This window comes from Sminthopsis crassicaudata, chromosome 4, assembly GCF_048593235.1.
Source record: "Sminthopsis crassicaudata isolate SCR6 chromosome 4, ASM4859323v1, whole genome shotgun sequence".
NCBI classification, from domain to species: Eukaryota; Metazoa; Chordata; class Mammalia; order Dasyuromorphia; family Dasyuridae; genus Sminthopsis; species Sminthopsis crassicaudata.
In genome coordinates, this window is record NC_133620.1 from 470,079,865 (window position 1) to 470,099,864 (window position 20,000).

Sequence of the window (20,000 nt, forward strand, 5' to 3'; positions counted from 1 at the left end):
GGTAACCAAGGTCTGTAAACTGGCCCGGGTGGGCGATCCTGAGGCTCCAGGGAAGGGTGTGCCTTCCTGAAATGGGCTGCAGGGAGCCTCTGCTCTGCAATGTGCAGAAGAAGAGGCCCCTGGAGCTTGTGTGCTGCTGGGACAGCTGCCAGAGGGGTTGGGAAGAAGAGGGAGAAGGCCGAAAGGGAAACTGCAGAAGACGGGCTCCAGGGGAAAGGGGCAAAGAGGGATCTCGGGGGGCAAGAAGGGAAGTGATGGGGAGAGGTGTCTGAGAGAAGGATGCTGAGCTGTCAGCTCCGCCGTGGGGCCTGGTGCCCGGCTCAAAGTCAGCACTTAACAGATAAACTTTATACATGATCAATCCTTTTCTGTATGAAAAGAAAATTAATTTGGGGCACCCTGAGCTCTTCTGGGGACCTGAACCCGTGGAAGTCAAGCCATGAGACAGGAGTGACGGGCTCCTCGCCTACTTATAGGGCCCTTTCCTCACTGCACTGTGGGGGGGAGGGAGCACATGCACAACAGATCCCTGATTCTGAGCTGGGGGAGCCCCCAGGGGTCAGAAAACCCAACCCCCTCATTTCATAGGGGAGGAAACTGAGGCTTGGGGAGGATCTAGATTTCGAGCGAGAGGGGTGGGGACAGTGAAAAGATTGGGGTGGGTTAATTTGTGTACATTGTCAACATGGATTTGGCTGAATAATTCTTCACCCCAAGCCCATCCCCCCAAAGATAACAAACAGTTCAATAATTCAGGTCTATAAATGTTCGTTGAGTGTGGTGGGCAGAAGTCTCCACTAGACACATTTACATAAACATATCTGCTGCAAGGGGGTGAGTTCTGGAGAAGCAGGCAGCCTCTCCCTTTTCCCTATCACATGGTGAGTGGGGGCATTGTGGGTCTGCCAAGACTAGGGGTACGGCCCTCCCCGGCGCCTCTTACACCGGACTGCTCCCTTCTTCCCCCTGTACCTCTCCGATCTCCTTTTCACACCATTTATGGGGTGATCAGGCACAGCAGGCATCCCCCTTGAAAGGCTGGGGAGAATCAGCCTTGACCCAAGCCTTGAAGGAAGGCAGAGATTGGGGAAGAGGAAGGTGGTGGTACTGTAGAGGAGAGGCAGGTGTCCCTCTGACTGAGGGTGTGCTGCAAGCACGGGATTTGGTGCCCACCGGTGATCAGTGTGGCCCTTTGCCCAGGCTGTGCCCCATGCTGAGGAGGCCCTTTTTTTTCCCTTCTAGAGTCTGGCTCCTTCTTTAGGTTCACCAAGGGACCTTTAGGAACCTTCCCTGTTCTTCCATAGTTTGGGTCTTCTCAGGTACCCCAGGAGAATATTAAGTTCCGTGCCCCCCCCCCTTTTTCACTTCTCTATCTCCAGGGCCTAACACAAAGCTTTGCACATTGTGGTGCTTAAAGCATGTTTGTCGCCTTCAATCAGACTGAATCAGGAAGGGAAGGAAGGAGGCTGCTGAGCCTGGCAGTTATTGGACCGAGGTGGGCCTGAGATGCCAGGCTGAGGACCTGGGACTTTACCCTAGAGGCAAAGGGCATCTTAGAGGGAGGGCGACAGGCCGGTGACCGAAACAAATGCTTCTGGCAGCGATGTTGGAGAACTGGAAATGAGGAGGGGATGGGGGGGGTGCTCTGGAGGAAAATGAGGAAGGCTGACACAAGGGAGGAGCCTGCAGAAGTGTAGGGAAGGATGGAGGCCAGAGATGCTGTGGAAACAGTCAATGAAGTCATTTCGGGCTTGGGGCTGGATGGTGTTGTGGGTAAAGAAAGAGAGGGAAAGGATGGATCAGGAGCTTGATCAGAGAATCCAGGACTAGAGTGGGGGGTTTGGGCACCAAGGACCGACAGAATGGTTGGCAAAGGGAGGAGGCCAGGGCGGACGACCCAGCTGACTGGGAAGATGGCGCTGTCCGGGACAGAAACACAAAGTAGGAGGAACTGGGAGCTGACAGGCAGGGGAACCCCGGGTTCTGCTTTGAGCATTCTCAGTTTGAGCTGCCTGGGGGCGGACCAGGTGGAGAGCTCAGTGGCCTTGGGTGAGGAGCTACTGGGAAGAGATGAGAGCTCGAAGATCTCATTTACCGGGATCCATTGGAATCTGCTGGTAGTTGTGCTTTGTATCAAGAGGACCAGATCTAGATCACTGTTGTGTGTCCGACTGTGGCTGATGGGACCAACATGAGCTCGGAATGCTTGGCTGCAGGTCGGACTCAGGGATGTGAACATGGGGGGCTTCTCTAACTTTGTGCGCCTCACATTTCTCCTGCCCTGCTTCAGTTCCGCACAGAGCTCAGCCCCTTCTCTGATGAGGGCTCCATGCTGAGCTGTCCTGTGTCTCCTGCGTCATCCAGTCGATTTTAGAGTTCTTAAGAGAGACTTGGAGTGCGTCCTTTTCTCTGACCAACCTGTGAGTCAGCTTTCCACTTAGTTGAAGTTTGTTTATGCTCACCCATCCACCAAGGCAGTTGTTGATTCATTCCCCCGCTCGTTCATTCTTTCACTCATTCATTCACTCCGCCATAAGTTCCTAGCTGTTGTGCTCAAGGTCCTAGGCCAGAGGCCCAGGTGGGAAACAAAGATAAATGAGACATTGCCCCTTGTTCTTTAAGAGCTGAAGGCCTGAAAAGGCAGGGGGATAAAACTTGGGTATAAATAACTCTGATAAGAGGAAGAGGGGCAGGTTGCCTTAGAAGAAAGTGAGCTCACCAGGTTTGGAAGTTTCCCATGGAGGAAGTTGGATCACTGCTTGAAGAGATTATGGAGAGAGAGATTTCTTTGTAATGGTGGCTTGACTGGGTGGTCCCTGAGATCCCTCCCAGCTGAGAGAATCTGTGACCTGAGATTCGATCTCTCTGGATGGGACTGGATGGGAGTCCTCTCAGTCAAGAAATCCAATAGGTTGTTGGTTGTGTTGTGTTAAGAACATGGCTTCCGGGAATGGAGGAGCAGGGACAGAACTGTCCCCCGCTCTTCTCTGCCCTCATTAGCCCTCTCCAGGAGAACTGGGCTCCATTCAGGGTCAGGCAGTTTAAGGACAGCTATAAACTAGAAAACAACCAGAAGAGGGGGACCTTGAGTCCATGCCATAATACACCCAGCTGGAGGAAATGGCAGGGTTTGACCTGAAGAAAAGAAGGCTGAGGGCAGGACAGGAGAGCTGAATTCAAGTATTTGCTGAAAATTAGGCTTAAAAGAGGGATCTGACTTGTCTCTCATTTCCCTAAAGGGCAGAACTGGGGGAGCATTCGAAAATAAACCAATTTCATCATAGCTGATACTAACAGCTAATGTTTATATAGCACCTACTATGTGCCAGACCTGTGCTAAATGCTTTAAAATTATCTCATTTGAGTCTCATGACTGCTTTGGGAAGTAGGTGCTTTTTATTTTCCCCATCTTACAGATGAGGAAACTGAGGCAGACAAAGGCATGAGATAGAGGGATGGGTATGACACATTCCCAATCCAGGATGTTGGGTTCAGGGGCTCCCATGTTGGACCAGCATCTTTTGGGAAATCTACCTCAAGGCATTATTGAGGGGAATTGGGGCCAGATGAGTTCTAGGCTGTTACCCAGAGCTCTCCCCTACTCTTCCCCCCAAAAAGAAACTCTCCCAAAGGCAGAATAGACTTCACTTCAAATCTTTTATTTTTAAATTTAAATTTTAATTCTGACCCTAACAAATACCAAATAGAGTGAACATTTCCATAAACAAAATAGAATAGAAAAAGCAGATTGCACATGAAATGGCAGGTTTTTAATCTGTACAACTTGTTTTTTCTTTTAAGTCAATAACAAATTCAACCTGGACTTTTCAAAGCTATCCTACTGGGTCTGTAGCTTCTTCTGGTCTTCCAGCTCTTCTCTACATTTTTAAAAAAATACTTCAATCAACCTTTTTTCTTTCTGGAGGCAATCCCATCACTAATTCCTCTCTCCCCTCCATATACTGAAGAGAAAAGAAAAAGAAAACCCTTGCAGCAAGAAAGTAGCCAAGCCAAATTAACCTCACGTTCGCCACGCCCCAAAATGTGGGTTTTGTTCTGTAGCCCCAGTTCATCACTTTTTCTGTCAGTAGATAAAATCACATGTTTTATCATTGGTTTTTTAGATGTGTTTTGCAGCAAAGTAACATACCATCCTGCTTTGTTGCTTTTAAAAAATTAATCCTGCTATTTTATTTTATTTTTTTTTTTACTTAATAGCATTTACTTTGCCGATTGCATGTAAAGATAATTGTCAACATTCTCTTTTTTTGAAAGATTTTGTTTCAAATTTTTCTCTCTCCTTTTTGTTCCTCCTTCGTCCCCGAGATGGCGAGCATCCTGCCCTGACATAGATTATACAGGTTTAATCATGTAAAAACACATGTACACATTAGTCATGTTGGGAAAGAATTTATTATTTTTTAAAAATATATTGATATTTCTTAATCACCTTCTTTCCAAATATATCTCTTTCCTCTATTCTCCTCAGAAAACTGTCTCTTAATTACCAATAAAAAGGGAAAGGAGTTGGGGGAATAATTCATCAAAGCTAATCAGATTAATCTGACAACTTATCAATGTTCCAGACCCAAAGTCCCCCAGCTCTGAAAAGGAGGCAGCAAGATATGTCTTCCCTTCTTCCTCTAGGCCACGCTCAGTCAGTCCTTCTGATTACCCATCATTCCGTCTATTATTTTCCTGGGTCTGCTCTGCCTTTAGTTTTAAAAAGGTGAGGCTTTCCAGGCTTCTTTAAATGCTGTAGACTCATCATTTCTTACAGTTCATGCATGTTCCATTACATTCACGCACTCCACTGTGTTTGGCCATCCCTGAATCATGTTGCCCAATGCTGTTGCTTCTGTTTGCATATATCTCACAAATAGAGTCCCAGGAACATTAAGGGGACTTCTCTAGAGTTGTCCCTGCCCCAGACCTTTGCCACTCCACACAGGGATGTGCCTGCTCGGGGGAGTCGATTATTCTCCATCTCGATTCCTTTTGTAAAGAGGATGCTCTCTCCATAGAAAGAGACAGGACATCTTGAGCTGGACCTGAGGATGAGGGGGCTTCGAAGGTCCCTTCAGTATCTTGTTGGTGATTCATTATATAGCTTCTGAGAGAGGGCCCATTACACATACTGCTTTTGGAACTTCTTACAAGGCACTTTGCATATATTAGTAACATATATTATTTACACATATTTATATTTTATATTGTGTGTATTTCATACATGAGACATACATCAGGCCTTCCACTGCTTTCTGACCCTGCTGGATTTGGAGGAGGATGACCTGTCTCTTTCACTAAGTAACTACATAACCTTGGCTAAGTCACAATTAATAATTCTAATAGCTAATGTTTATATAGGACCTACTATGTGCCAGGCAAATATCTCATTTGATCCTCACAATGACTCTGGGAGATAAATACTATTATTATCCCCATTTTACAGATGAGGAAACTGAGGCTGATAGATTTAAGTGACTGGTCACCCTGCTAGGAAATGCTTGAGTCTAATATTTCTGAGTCCCTGCTTCCTTCTAGGTTAGAGATAAGAATCTTTGTCATGGCTCCTTCCCAGTTTTGGTATAAGGTCTGATATTAAAGTCCCTCCCCATTTGGCTCCAATCTAACTTCCTGACTTCTAAGATTCTTAATCCTTTCTGTGTTGTGGACTCATGGGGTGATCAGTCTGGTGAAATCTGTGCATCCCTTCTTAGAATCGGGTTTTTAAATAATTGAAGGAAGTTCTGAACTTCAGTTGGGATGAGTGAAAAGATGTACCTCCCCCCCCTTCCTCATCCAAGTTCAAAGGCTTCCTGAAATCCATCCATAAGGATCCCTGTTCTAAGTCGAGTTCCCATCACCCTGCTCTTCTCATGTTCCAAGTTCCCATCATCCTGCTCTTCTCATGCTCCATTCTAAGCTAACTGACCTACTACTGGCCCTGCCATCTCCGACCTCCATTCCTTTGTAACACTGTCTGGCTGCCCTCACTCTCCATCTCTGCCTCCCAGAATCCCTCGCTTCCTTTCAAGGTTCAAATTTCACCTCCTAGATGAAAGCCCCCTCCCAGCTCTCAGAACTCTCTTACTCACTCTTGAAGTTGCTGTTCTCAGCCAAAAAAGTGGGAGGTTTTTCTCACCTCTCCCTCATTTACATATCTGCAGGAGGAAATGTCACAAGAGTATCACATGGAAAGATAAAAAGAAAAGTGACCCCCCCCTTCCCCCTCCCCCACATCTCTTCAGCTGTTCAGGCCTGGGAGACTGATGAGATGCAGGGAGGGCATTTCTCCTTCTCTGAAGGAAGGCAGGAAGGCCGGACCAGAACTCCCCATGACTCAGCAGGGAGCCCTTCAGCCAGAGGACTTTTGATGGGGGGGGGGGGGGGGAGGAAGGAGAAGCTGCAAGGGCTGGATTCTGGTCCTGTCTGGGCCATTTGTCCCTATACACACACACACACACACACACACAAGCACACACACGCTTCCTTTCCCCTCCAATACAGAACAACCTCATAATTTTCCACAGCTATGATATGACTGGTTCTCACACTACTCTTCCCCAGATGAAGGGCTCAAGGTCAGGAAATCTAGGTCTGAAGGACAAATCAAGCCAGAAGCCTTTATTAAGCTCCTACTGTGTGCTGGACATTATGCCAAGGATACAGAGGCCAAAATGAGACAAATTCCTTCAAGAGCTTACATTGTATCAGGTTAGACATGATGCATTAATTCAGTGCCTACTGTGTGCCAAGCCCTGTGTTAAATGGATGGATATAAAAAGACATACTGAGTAACAGTCAGCGTCTTCAAAGGGCTTCCATTCAATTGGGGTGGGAGTGGGGAAAGAGACATTCACAGATCTCAAGCAAGCAACAAGCATTTATTTATTTATTAATTAAATTAATATTATTTCTTATATATTATAAATTAAATTATTAAAATTATCAGACAATTAAAATAATAATTATTATTTTCAAAATACATACACAGATAGTTTTTGACATTTACCTTTTCAAAATCTTGGGTTGCAAATTTTTCTTCCTCCCTTCCTCTCACCTCCTCCCCTAGACAGCAAGTAATCCAATATAGGTTAAATATAGTGCAGTTCTTCTATACTTATTTCCATATTTGTCATGCTACAAAAGAAATATCAGATCAAAAAGGGGAAAAAAATGAGAAGAAAAAAAAAAAGCAAATGACAACAAAATGAGAGTAATTACTATGTTGTGTTCTACATTCAGTTTCCACACTTCTCTCTCTGGGTACAAATGGCTCTCTCCATCACAAGTTTATGGGAATTAGCCTGAATCACCACATCCATCACAACAAGCAGCATTTATTAAGCACCTACTGTGTGCCTATCACATTGGTGGGCTCTAGGTATACATAGACAAAATCTAGCATAATAACTTTGCCTGTCAGAGGGAGGAAGCCTTTTTGAATGGAGTATAAATAAGGTCCTGGAGAAAGTAAGGGGAAATGCTGGGAAAGGAGACATGAGAATACTTCATAGAGAACCAGTGTTCAGCTGAGCTGTAGGGACAACTGGAGGAGAGGAGGGATGCTGCTCCGTGAGTGGGGAGCAGTAAAAGTGTCTGTTTGGCTGCCCCCTCACACACTCTGGGATCTGAGCTTGGACTTGGGATGTTCTGATCCATGATCCAGCTGCTGACAGATGCCAGCTGTAAGCTAGGACTTGAGGAAAGGTGCCACCCGGAATCGGTGGAGGGAGTTTCCTCACTCGGGAGTTCTCTGTGCTCCTGCAATCCCTGGCTCTTGGCCACATCTGGCCTCTGCTGTAGTGACCCCACTAGCTTTCTTCCGTTCCCCCTCCCCCCACCCCAATGCCCCACCTTGGGTGTGGTGCTTTTCCTGGTGAACTTGAAAGAGCTATAGAAATGTCTGTTGTGATTTGGCTTCCTCGAGGTGGGACAGAAGCTGCCTGGCTGGCGGGCCCACCTCCTGGAACACTCTCTCGGAAGAGTCTGCTGGTCCAGAACCCCCGATGAGACCACCCCAGCTGGGTTTTGTCGGCATTGGACAGTGCTGATAGTAAATAAAGAAGAGCAATGTGCAAAATCCAGCTAGTCTGCACCTGGAACCCAGTGAGACCCTGGGTGGTCTTTTCACAATCTAAGCCTCAGTTTCCCCATTTGCAAAATGAGGACAGATTTAGAGCAGGGAGGAATGACAGAGGCCATTATTCCATTCCCCTTAGCTTTACAGGTAAAGTTGAGATTGAGGAGGTCACAGGGAGCAAGTGGGGGACTCCAAGTCCCTTTTTCTGTGCTCTGTTGACAAAACAGATATCATCCTGGTTCTGAGGAGCAAAGGTCAGGGAAACACTCGTCCCATCCAGGTTGGACCAGCCGATCTCTGAGTTCCCTTTTCCCACAGGATCCATGGTCCTATGAGGCAATAGTTCAGTTAACTAGGATTTGTCAGGCCCCACCCTGTGCTTCACATTGGGGCGACCAAGCAAAAAATGAAGCATTCTTTTCCCTCAGGAGGTTGGTGTTCCAATTAGGAAATCAGGGAAAACTTCCTGGAGGAGGTGACTTTTTTGGGCTAGATCCTAAAGAGGACACAGGATCATCTTCCAGGTGGCCCAATCCCATTTTATCTCATAGCCCTTCCTCTCCTTTAGTCTCTTTAGACTCTGAGCTGTGCTGGAAAAATGGATCTGAAATCCTAAAAGTCTGACCCTCTTGGGCTGGGATCTGGGATCATCCTTTTTGGTCGTGCCATTGGGGAAAATTGTTAAGTCATGATGTCTTAGCCCCTCAGTTTTGGTTTTCGTGAGGATTCTGAAGGCCCTGAACAGGACCTGCATGGGTTTCAGGACCGCCTTATTTATTTCTCAGCAATGGGGATGCTGGGAAGGCACTTTGAGAACCAAGAACCCTGAACCAGTGAAAGAGATTCTCCTGTTACCCGCCATGGTACCTAGCCCATGCCTTGAGTTTGCAGGTGCTAACAGTCATTGAGTGGATTGAATTTATGGTTGGGATTTGTGGAATGGAATTACCAGTCAGGAAGGCTTTAGAGTAGGAGTTTCTGTGGGAAAGAGGTCGTCTAGATGACCTGAGGTTACTAGCAATGCTACAATGTGAAACCAGAGAACCTGGGTTCGAATCCCCATGCTTCCACTTATCACCTGTGTGAGCCTGGGTTTTCTGGCTCTCAGTTTCCTCAATTTGAGGCGCTTTCCATCTCTCACTCTAAGAATCTCATATTCCATTCATTTGGATGGGAATCTGCTAAGTGGGGCAGTGGTTAGAGTGCTGGGCCTAGAATCAGGAACACCTAAGTGACTGAGGAAGGATTTGAACTCCGATCTGGATTACACATCTAGTGAGTGACTTAGGAAGGATTTGAACTCAGGTCATGACCAACCCATTTTCTTTCTGGGCCTTGCTTCAGTTTGAATTTTCTCTTTCGTTCTTTATTTATACATTATAGCTGGCTCACATTCACCTCTTCACTGCTCTCTGAGCTGACTTTCCAACACGGACATCACTTAGCCTCTCGGTTTCCTCCTCTGTAATGTGGGGGGTGAATTTGATTTGCTTGAGATCCTTTCTGGTTATAAATCCATGATTCTGTAAGCATGAACCAAGGAGGAAGGCCTGCTTCAACATGGTTGGCTAGACCTTTCCCCTTCCCTTGACCTTTGCTCTCTCAGAGCCTTTCTCTTCAACAACCAATTCCTATTCATCAGTGAGAAGTGAAAAGTCCTGGGGGAGATCAGTGAAGCCTTGTGCCTTGTGGCTATTTATTGGTTCAGATTTTGATCTGCTCCCGTGGGGTAAACCAGGGGGCCCCATCAAATACAATTCTTTCTAGCTCTTTATTGCTTCTAAGGTAATTTTTAAAAAAATGATCACAAAACTGTCCAGAACCATCCAAGTGGATGTCGTTTTCATTTTGGTTTTGAGTCTTTTTTAAAATTAAGGTGACAGGAAATGTTGTTTTTAAAGAAATAAATGCAGCATTGGTGGAAGCTGCGGTCAGATTGATACTTCATCCATCACATGAAATGTTAGATGGTATCTGCCAGGGGTATGTGGGCACTTGCCTAAGCACCCACGTCACAGAGGGTCCTGACTCTGTCCAGGGTTATAAAAAAAAAATAGAACACAGTCATTCCACTGGTTTTTATTAATTGCTGATTATGTTCTAAGGTCTCGGTAGTTTAGTGGTATGGCAGATAGAGCACCCAACCTGGAGACAGGAGGACGGGATTTCAAATTCAGCCTCAAACGCTTCCTAGCTGTGTGACCCTGGGCCAGTCACTTAACCCTGTTTGCCTCAGTTTCATCATCTGTAAAATGATCTGGAGACAGAAATAGTAAACCATTCTAATATTTGCCAAGAAAACCCCGGTTGGGGTCACAGAGTTAACCTCTCTATTATGAACATATTATGGTCTAAAGAATTGTGCTAGAAATTAGGAAGGTAATGACAGACTTGCCCTGAAGAAATTTACATTTTATTGGGGGGAGATACCATTTATGTACATGTATATGTGTTTATTTCCATACATAGAATAAAAAATAGGTATAAAATATTAAAACATGTAACATAATATAATGAAACGAAAATAATAAATAATCACATGTAACAATAAAATGATAATATGAAATATATGAAAATAAAATAATTTATGATAACATTGATAAAACAGTACTAAATAAAATTGCATAATATAACACAATTATAAAAATAAAATAATAATAAAATGAGAATATATAAATAAAATTATACGTCTATTTAAAAACATCGTTTTCTAGGACGGCCCACATGTGGAGGCCACTGGCAGCTTGGAGAATCAGGAAAGCTTTCATGTAGAAGGAGATACTGGAGTTTAATTTTCAAAGAGGCCAAGGGGAGGAGGTGGGAGCTGCCTTGGTATGGAGGCCGGCCAGTGCAAGGAGGTGGGGGAGGGACCTTGGGAAGGCTGATCTGCCTAGAACACAGAATGTGAGGGAAAGGGAGGAAAATGCAGTAAAGCTGGAAAGGTAGATTGGGGTCAGCTTGTGAAAGGCTTTAAATGTGAAACAGAAGTCTGTATTTGTTCTGAGGAGGAGAGGGACATCAGCATCCGTGCACACTGGGACGATAGCCGCTGGCTGGATGGAAGGTGGGTTTGGGGAGATCTGGACAGAGCCTTGGGATGTCTTTCTCCAGATCTCTCAGCTCTTGTTGTCCAGCCTTTATTTAGAAAGCCCTTAGCCCGGTGCCTGACATGGAGCAAGAGCTCCTTTAGTGCTTCTTTCCCTCCTTCCCTTCTCCTCAAACTTCCAAAGGGATGTTTAGAAATGTCTCAGCTCGGCCTCTAGTGTATGAGCTATTAACGTAATCTTGAAGTTACAAAAACACTAAGTTTTTCTCTGAGAAATGGATGAACCCGAACAAGTGCTAACGATTCATCTGACCTGTTGCAGGTTTCGGAACTGCGTCTATACCTACAGGATTCTGACCAATGAAGAAGAGAAATTCACTGTCCAGGTAAGAATATATTCTCGCCGTTGCTTTATGACTGGGAGACATAGAAGGTGAAAGAGAAAGGGAGAGGACAAACCACAGGGAGGAAATGTCTCCCCGGGAGCCTTCTCCTTCAGTGTGACTGCGATACTGTGTGCTGTAGCTGTAATGTTCTCTTGGAAGGCTGGGGACCAGATGGCACCGCATCTACTTGGTAGACTTTGAAATACAGTTTCTGTAAAGGATGTTGAGAATTGTGACGAGGTGATTTTTCTGGAAGCGTGGCTGAGGGAAGGTGCAGAGATGGAAGCAGAAGGAAGGGTCAAAGGAGAATGAAACAGCAGGGCTGCTTTCTTCTCTTCTTCCCCTGGCCCAGCTGTGATGTTAGTGCCAGGTGATCTGTGTCCTTGAAGGGGTATCTTTCTGGAGCCATTTGTTTGTGGATGAAGGAAAGGAGGAGAGCATGAGAGCCTTTGGAAGGAGGGAATTTGTGGGGATGCCAGAGTCAATGAAGAGAATGGATGAGTCAGGCTGGGATGGGTCAGTTCTGTGAAGAGATGTTACCATTGACATTCTATGGTTCAAATGGAAAGTGCTCCATTAAGATGTTGTGAGCTGGGGCAGCTAGGTGGTTCAGTGGATAGAGCCCCAGCCTGAAGTCAGAAGGACCTAAGTTCAAATCTGGTCTCTGACACATAACACTTCCTAGCTGTGTGATCTTGGGCAAGTCACTGAATCTCTAATACCTCAGGGGAAAAAAAAAAAAAAAAGATGTTCTGAGCTGTTTTCACTCTTGGGGACTCTGAATAAATCAGTGACAAAAGCCCAGAGGAGGAAACATGGCTGGACAACTGTTATGTAAAGTGCTACAATTTTTGTTTACCATAAACTCCAAATGTACCAACTGTGTGACATAGTAACCAGGATGATTACCGTGGTTGGTAGGTCTAATAGAAGTATGGGGTCCAGAAGGAGAATGGTGGTAGTTCGGCTAAACTCTACTCTGTTGTTGTTGAGTTGTTTCTTGGTCATGGCCAACTGTTTGTGTGTGGCATTTCTTGACAGATACTGGTGGGATTTGCCATTTCTTTCCCTGACTTATTGTACACATGAAGAAACTGAGGCAAGCAGGGTTAAGTGACTGGCCCAGGTTCCCACGCCCAGGAAGTGCCTGATGTCACCTTTGAACTCAGGTCTTTTTTTTTTTTTTCTTTTTTTTCTTTTTTTCCTGAGGCTGGGGTTACGTGACTTGCCCAGGGTCACATAGCTAGGAAGTGTTAAGTGTGTGAGATCAGATTTGAACTCAGGTCCTCCTGACTCCAGGGCTGGTGCTCCATCCACTGCGCCACCTAGCTGCCCCTGAACTCAGGTCTTCTTGACTCCTTGCTTGGCACTGGATCCTCTGCAGCCCCCCCTAGCTGCTCTATAGCAGACCACATCTCAAGTTCTGTGTTCAATTCAATTCACTTTAGAAAAAACAAGGTCACCCCTGACCACTGGCTTAGTGGAACAGCTACTCACTAGCTTGGGAGTCAGAAGATCTCAGGTTGAATCCAGGCTTGGCTACTTGGTCCCTGGGTGAGCCGGGGCCCAACTTCCTCATCTCCCAAATGAGGGGTAGGACTAGCCCATCTCTAAGATCGCTTCCAACTTAAAGTCCCATCATCTAGAGCAAGTCCAGGGCCGAGAGGGAGGGACAGGAAGTCATGCTAGATGAAGATCACCAGAGGGAAGTTGAAATGACTGGTCTGCCAAAGTTAAGTATCAGAGTGGGGGTGGGGGAAAACAGTGGGTGTCTCTAAGTCCCTAAGGGACAGTCAAGTCAAAGAGGGAAGGTACCCCAAGAAGAACAGTGTAAGAAGTGGGTTGGAATTTTAGAAAATGGCTTTTTGCTGAATTCTATCAAGACAAGAGTGATGCAGAGAATAGAATAAGCTCTCTTGTCAAACTGTGAGTTCCCTAATCTTGCAACTGTCCAAGCAAAGGATATGGAAGTTTCAATGGAGATAGCAGAGAAGGTTTCTCACACTGGAGAGGGAGTAGGATTGGGGGGAGGTGTCTTTCTATTGCTTCCCATTCTCAGATTTGCCCATTCCCTGATAACTTCAACAATTCTCAGGGATACTGTGGGTATCTTATCTTCCAAGAGGCAAATGATGGTGAAGAATATTATGGGAGTTACTAAAAGGAACCGTGGCTAATTTTGTTGCAACAAACACAAAGAAAACCCATCCAGTCGCTGTCATCGAAATTCTCTCTGCTAGACTTGGCTGGAATCGAGGGAGCAGCCCGAACCAGATTCCCAGCTGGGAAGTGTATGACAGTGATGATGGATGTGTTCAGGATTTCTAAGGTTAACAGAAATGAGCCTCTCTGTGTTCCTCCATTAGAACTAAACTCTTCAGTAAAATTCAGTAAACATTTATGAGGCACCTACTATGTGTCACATAGTGTGCTAAGCACTGGAGATGCCAAAAAAAAAAAAATAGACAAGAGACAGTCCTTGCCCTTAAGGAGCTTGTGATCTCTGGAGTCCTGTGACTCCTTTCCTGTACCCCCAAAATATAGTCACATGTTATAGTCATATTTCCAAGAGTTGGGGGATTGCTCACTACTAGAATGCCAGAAGGGAAGAGCCAGAGTTGCGATGGACAGAACCAGTGACAGCAGGCCCCAAAGCCCCCAGTCTCCAGGCTCTACAATTGTGTATATCCTTGGATTGAATTATTATAGCAGCAGCTACCTATAAGGTATGGAATCACCCATTTTAGCCCCTGACTCCCTAAACTTAGCCTAAGAAAAGATTCTCTCCTGCCTTGGAAATTTCTAGAGGCTTTTGTACTTTGTTCTTCTAGTGAGGACTTTACCACCTCTGTCACTTGGCACTGGGCATGACCAAAGGGTTGTAACTTTAGATTTAGAAGCCTTTTCAGAGGTCATCTACTTCAACCTCCCCCCCCCCATTTTACAGATAGGGAAACTGAGGACTGGAGAAGCTGTCTATGACTAGGAAAGTGATGGGATCTAGTGGATTAAGTGTTCCCTCCGGAAACCTTTTCCTCATGCCAAAGGCAGACCCTCCCTCCTCTTCCACTCTTGCCATTGTCTCCAAAAAGGAAATTAAGGCTGATGAGAAACTGGACTGAAACTGGCTCCCTTGTTCCAATGTACCATTGTTTTTGTTCAACCAGTTGATATTAAGTGCCCAATGTATGCAAATTACTGCTTGCAGTATAATCAAGTGGTCACAGATTCACCAGTCTAGTGTTGGAAGGAACTGAAGAGATCACCCAGTTTTTATCTTTTCAAGAGAAGGGCACTAAGCCACTCCAAGGTTAAATGAGATGCCCAAAGTCAATCGGGCATTGAGGATGGCTTTCCTGCCGTATCCATTCTCTGTTTCTGTGACTGCCTGAAAAAATCAGGAGGATCATGAGCATCCTGAGCTTTGCAAAGCAGTATTTTCAAACGGAGCTTCTTTGCATCTGAAGCCTGGCACAAGCCCTTCTTGGCACTGCCAAGTGTTCCTCCAGTGCTTTCTCAGAATAGAGCCTTGCAGTAGCTCTCCTTCCCTGATTTTTCCTGAATCACTATTTTTCATGACTTAAATAGTCTCGTTCTCTGGTCAAGGTCACATGAAGGGACCCTAGAGTTCACCCAGTCCAATACCTTAATTACAGATGAAGAAACTGAGACTCGAAGAACTGGTGATGAAGCCAGGATCTGTCCCCACTAAGACTTGACAAATCCTAAAAAATAAAATTGAATGTGGGGGAGGATAAATGCAAAGCCTTGGACTTGGGTTCAAAAAAATCACTCATAGATTTTGAAGCTAGATGGCCTAGGTTGGATATCCCAGCCTTGAAGCTAGATGGCCTAGGTTGGATATCCCAGCCTTGAAGCTAGATGGCCTAGGTTGGATATCCCAGCCTTGCTATTTATTATGTTTGTGCTCTTGGGGCTCAGTTTCCCCATCTGTAAAATGAAGGGATTAGATGAAAGGAGCTCCATGATCTTTCCAGCTCTAAAACTATGACCATGGCTTCGCTTCCTCCTCTGACTCCCTCAGTGGAGAGATTCCCCAAGGAATTCTTTTGTCATTTCTCCTGGTAAGCTTACCCACAGTCATGGCTTTAACTACGATCTCTTGGTTGACTTTCAAGTTCAGCCTCTTTGGAGATTTAATTCTACATCTCTAATGGCCCACTGGAGCTCCCTATATGGGCACCCATGATCACCTCAGACTCATCAGGTGTACAATGACAGCTCCATCTTCCTGTCCAAAGAGAGCTTCCACTTAACGTTCTTGTTTCTCTTCGTGACATCATAGTTCTCTCAGTCAGTCAGATTAAAACCTTGGTGCCATTTTTGCTTTCTTCCTCTCCCTGGCAACTCCCTACCCGACCAGTTCACATGTTCTGTTAAGTCTCCATTTTCATGGCTTCTCTTGTCTCATCACCCCAGATATTATCTCCCATCTGGCTCCATTTCTGCAGCTCTGTTTTCCCTGATATTTTCCTGTCTTCTCTCCACTGAAAGGTGGCGGATGGTAGTTGTGGAACACATTGTCAGAGATGGCCAAAGCCCTAGTCTGTTTGCAGAGGATTCTAGACTAATTTCAGAGCTTTAAGGGATCTTGATCTAGACAGAAAGAATGATATTATAACAAATTAAAAGAAATAGGAAAGTTTACCTCTCAGATCTGTGGAGGAAGAAGGAATTTGTGACCAAAGAAAAACTGGATCACAAAATAGGTAATTTTGATTATATTAAATTAAAAAGATTTTGTACAAAGAAAACTAATGCAGACAAGATTAGAAAGGAAGCAATGAACTGGGAAAATATTTTTACATTCAAAGGGATCTTGAAATTTGTCTTTCAATTAATCAAATAAACATTTAAGTAGTGTCCGTTAGATAGTTGCCAAAGAAAAAGCAACCAAGAATCATCTTTCCATACAGTCAGACAGTCCATTCTAATATGCTCAAAAGAGAGGACTAACTGGCAATTCATGACAAGCATTTATTACACATCTAGCTACTGCAGGTCAGGCACTGTCTTAAATGCTGGAGACCCAAAGACAAATGGGAAATCAATTACAAATATATTAATTAAGTGCTTTCTCTGGGGCAACACCAAGCTACAAAGACACAAATGAAAGAATCCCTGCCCTTAGGGAATCTGAGGAACCAATCTATTTGGAGAGATAACATGTGCTCATATAATTACACAAAGAATATGTACAAAATAAATGTGTTTGGGGGAGAGAGGTCACTAAAAGCTGGAGGCATGAGGAATCTCATTTTACAAATATTGCAATATCGTCCTAATTGTTGCCTTTTTCATTTTCTTCAATCTCCTGTATATCTGCCATGAACAAATCTTTCTGAAATGCTGCTTGAAATGTCTCGTCATTCCCACACAGTCTCTGATGGCCCCCTCTGCTTCTCCAATTCCATCTCCCCCTATTTGTTTACACAAATGCCAAATGAGATCCATCTATTCATTGCTTCCCATATTGCCAGTGATAAACCTTTGCAAAGAGTCCTCGGAGATCAAAAGTTCAATCCTCTCAATTTATACATACATACATATTTCTATATAGCTCTATATTTTCCAGCAGATTCTTTTTATTTGATTCCTTCAAATTGGTCTTCCCAGAAGCAACAGGAAGAAACCAATAATATCCTTAGACCTTTAGCCACCTATGTCAAGAAGCAGGAAATTAAAGACTTCATCTTTTGGGGGAAAGGGTGGGAGAGTATTCACAATGCCTCCTAGAACCATCAATCCAGAAAAGGCTCCCAGAAGCATAAAAATGGAGGCTATTGCAGGCTTAAAGCATAACTTATTCAAATTAGCTAGCAGGATGAAGAACAAAAAGAGGGCTACCTAGCAGCCAAAAATACTCTTCCAGAGATATGAAAATAGGTTATTTTTATTTCAGTATCTGAAAACCTTACCTGTATTCTTGCCCAAAAAAGAAAAGTCACATGAAGACTAACACATGCAATAGGAGGTTTTAGGCATTGCTCTGGGGAAATTGAGTCCCAGAGAAGCCACATGCTCATAATCCTGAAGTTGAAAGGGACCCCCATGGATCTCTAGTCCATCCAGCTCCTTTTCTGGATGCGGAAGGTAAAATGGTTGATTAGATGACTTTTAATGATCTTTCCAGCTCTCTAACTTATTTAATTGATTATCTGTGGTCATGAAGTAAATTAGTAGCAGAGATGGGATTTCAATCTTGGGTACTTATTCCCACACATCTATCTCCTATTCTTTGGGTTACCACCAGTTTGGGGAATTATTCCATGATTAGAAGCCAGGCATCTGTGGGGGGGGTTATAGTATTATGGTTTTAGAGTTAAAAGGCCATCTAGTCCAACTTCCTCATTTTACAAAAGGAGAAACTGAGACCTAGGTTTAGGGCCTTGATGAGCATTATTAATATGGAAACTCTGGGGAGAGAACCATATTTGGGGGGAAAGTCACTTTTCCTCCTTTAAATGTTCTTATTAACATAAAACTGTCTCTGTGACCCAATTATTGTGAGCCTGAGAATGATATTTTTATATTTAATTACATATTGCTGAATTGTTCTTCTCCCTTCCCCCCAACCCACCTTGCTCCTTTTCTCTCTGAAACATGCATTCTGGATAAAATGATAATGACAGCCAGAGTGCTCTTGCCCCCGGAGCAGCCCATCAGCTGCCGTCAGAGCTGTCTACCTCCAGGGAGCCCAAGGCAGAGCTCCAGCTGCTAAGGAGTCTGTAATGCCTGAGACCCTAGAAGTAGAATGTCTCAGTTCCTGGCCTAGCTGTATAGAAGGAACTTGGTCAAAGCCCCCTCCCCAACTTTGGCTTTCTTTCCTCATCTGAAGATGAAGGGCTAGACAAAGGGGTTCTTAAACTATGCCCCATGGGCCACATGTGGCCCACTGAGGACGTTGATGCGGCCCACCGGGTTACGGCAAATGGGCTGAGGGGTGGAGACAGAGGGTGAGATTTTGTTTTTATTATAGTCCGGCCCTCCCACAGTCTGAGGGACAGTGAACTGGCCCCCTATTTAAAAAGTTAGAGGACCACTGGGCTAGAGCAAAGTGACATCTTCGGCCCCTTCCAGATCTAAACTGATGATCTACTAAAAATCTCTCTGCATCTCAGTTTCCTCATCTGTGAAATGAGACTTAGAGTTAGACTTGACATCTGAGGTCCCTTTCAGGCCTAGTTCTATGATCCTATGACCCACTGACTTAGGCTAAAAATCCCTTGTCACTTGTGTGACCTCAGTCAGGTCATTTACCTACTCTTTGAGCTTGTTTCCTCAGCTGTAAAAGAGACATTTGGATTTGTCCCTTTCAACTTTGGGCTTACAAATCATCCAATAATCAATAAAAATTAAACACCTACTATGTGCTAGGCACTGTGCTACACAGTCAGTCAAGTGGCATTCATTAAGCACTCATTGTATACCAAGCACTCTACTAAATATTGGGGAAACAAAGAAAAAAGTAAAAAGGATTCCTGCCCTTGAGGAACTTATATTTTGATTTTCACTAGTATTTTTTTCCCTAAATACACACTAAGATAGTTTTCAACACTCATTTTTGTAAAATTTTGTGTTCTAAATTTTTCTCCCTCCCTTAGTTCCCCCCTTTTCAAGACAAGTAACAAAGAATCTAAGTTAAATCTGTGCAATTCTTTTAAACGTTTCCATATTTGTCATATTGTGCAAAAAAAAAAAAAAAAAAATCAAATCAAAAGGGAAAAAGCATGAGAAAGAAAGAAACAAAGAGGTGAAAATGCTATGCTCTGATCCACATTTAGTTTCCATGGTTCTCTCCCTGGATGGGATGGCATTTTCCATCCTAAGTTTATTGGAATTGTCTTGAATCATTGCATTGTTGAGAAGAGCCGAGTCCATCCCAGTTGATCATCACGTAATCTCGTTAGTGTGCACAACATTCTCCTGGTTCTGCTCTCTTCACTCAGTATCGATTCATGTAAATCCAGGCCTTTCTGAAATCCTCTTCCTCCTCATTTCCTATAAAGCAATAATATTCTCTTATGCTCATATATCATAACTTATTCAGCCATTCCCCAATGGGCAGCCACTCAGTTTCCACTTTCTTGCCACTACAAACATTTTTGCACATGTGGGGGTCTTTTTCACTTTTCTGTGATCTCTTTGGGATAAAAGTAGTGAGACTGCAGGATCTAGGGGTACGTAGTTTTATAGCCCTTTGGGTATAGGAACTTATATTTAGATGGGGGAGACGAGATGTACAAAAAGGATGCCTGAATAATAAATTCATGCTTGAAAATCGTGCATTGTCCTCTGAAGTCTCCACATGTTGTTGAAGACTACGGGCAGAGCGGTGCAGGGGGAAGTTGGGGGACATGGCTTCTGACTCTTTCTCCTTGAATGACTTTGGACAAGTTGTTTTACTTCCCTCTGTAAAATGAGGGCCTTGTCTCAATGAGCTCTCAATCTGTGATCCTTT

General features: G+C 44.4%; 1 protein-coding gene and 1 long non-coding RNA gene across 4 annotated transcripts in view; one reads left to right on the plus strand and one right to left on the minus strand.

Annotated features, from left to right (window-relative positions):
- Window positions 1-20,000, plus strand: part of INPP5D (inositol polyphosphate-5-phosphatase D) — a 124,365-nt gene that overhangs the window by 11,901 nt on the left and 92,464 nt on the right. For all 3 annotated transcript variants that reach the window (XM_074264282.1, XM_074264280.1, XM_074264281.1), the window contains exon 4: window positions 11,455-11,518. In XM_074264282.1, the coding sequence (XP_074120383.1) occupies window positions 11,455-11,518 (64 nt within the window). The remainder of the gene's footprint in view (window positions 1-11,454; window positions 11,519-20,000) is intronic.
- LOC141540356 (uncharacterized) overlaps window positions 19,175-20,000 on the minus strand; it is a 7,514-nt gene continuing 6,688 nt past the window's right edge. The window contains exon 3 of the long non-coding RNA XR_012481531.1: window positions 19,175-19,540. This is a non-coding gene — a long non-coding RNA (uncharacterized LOC141540356). The remainder of the gene's footprint in view (window positions 19,541-20,000) is intronic.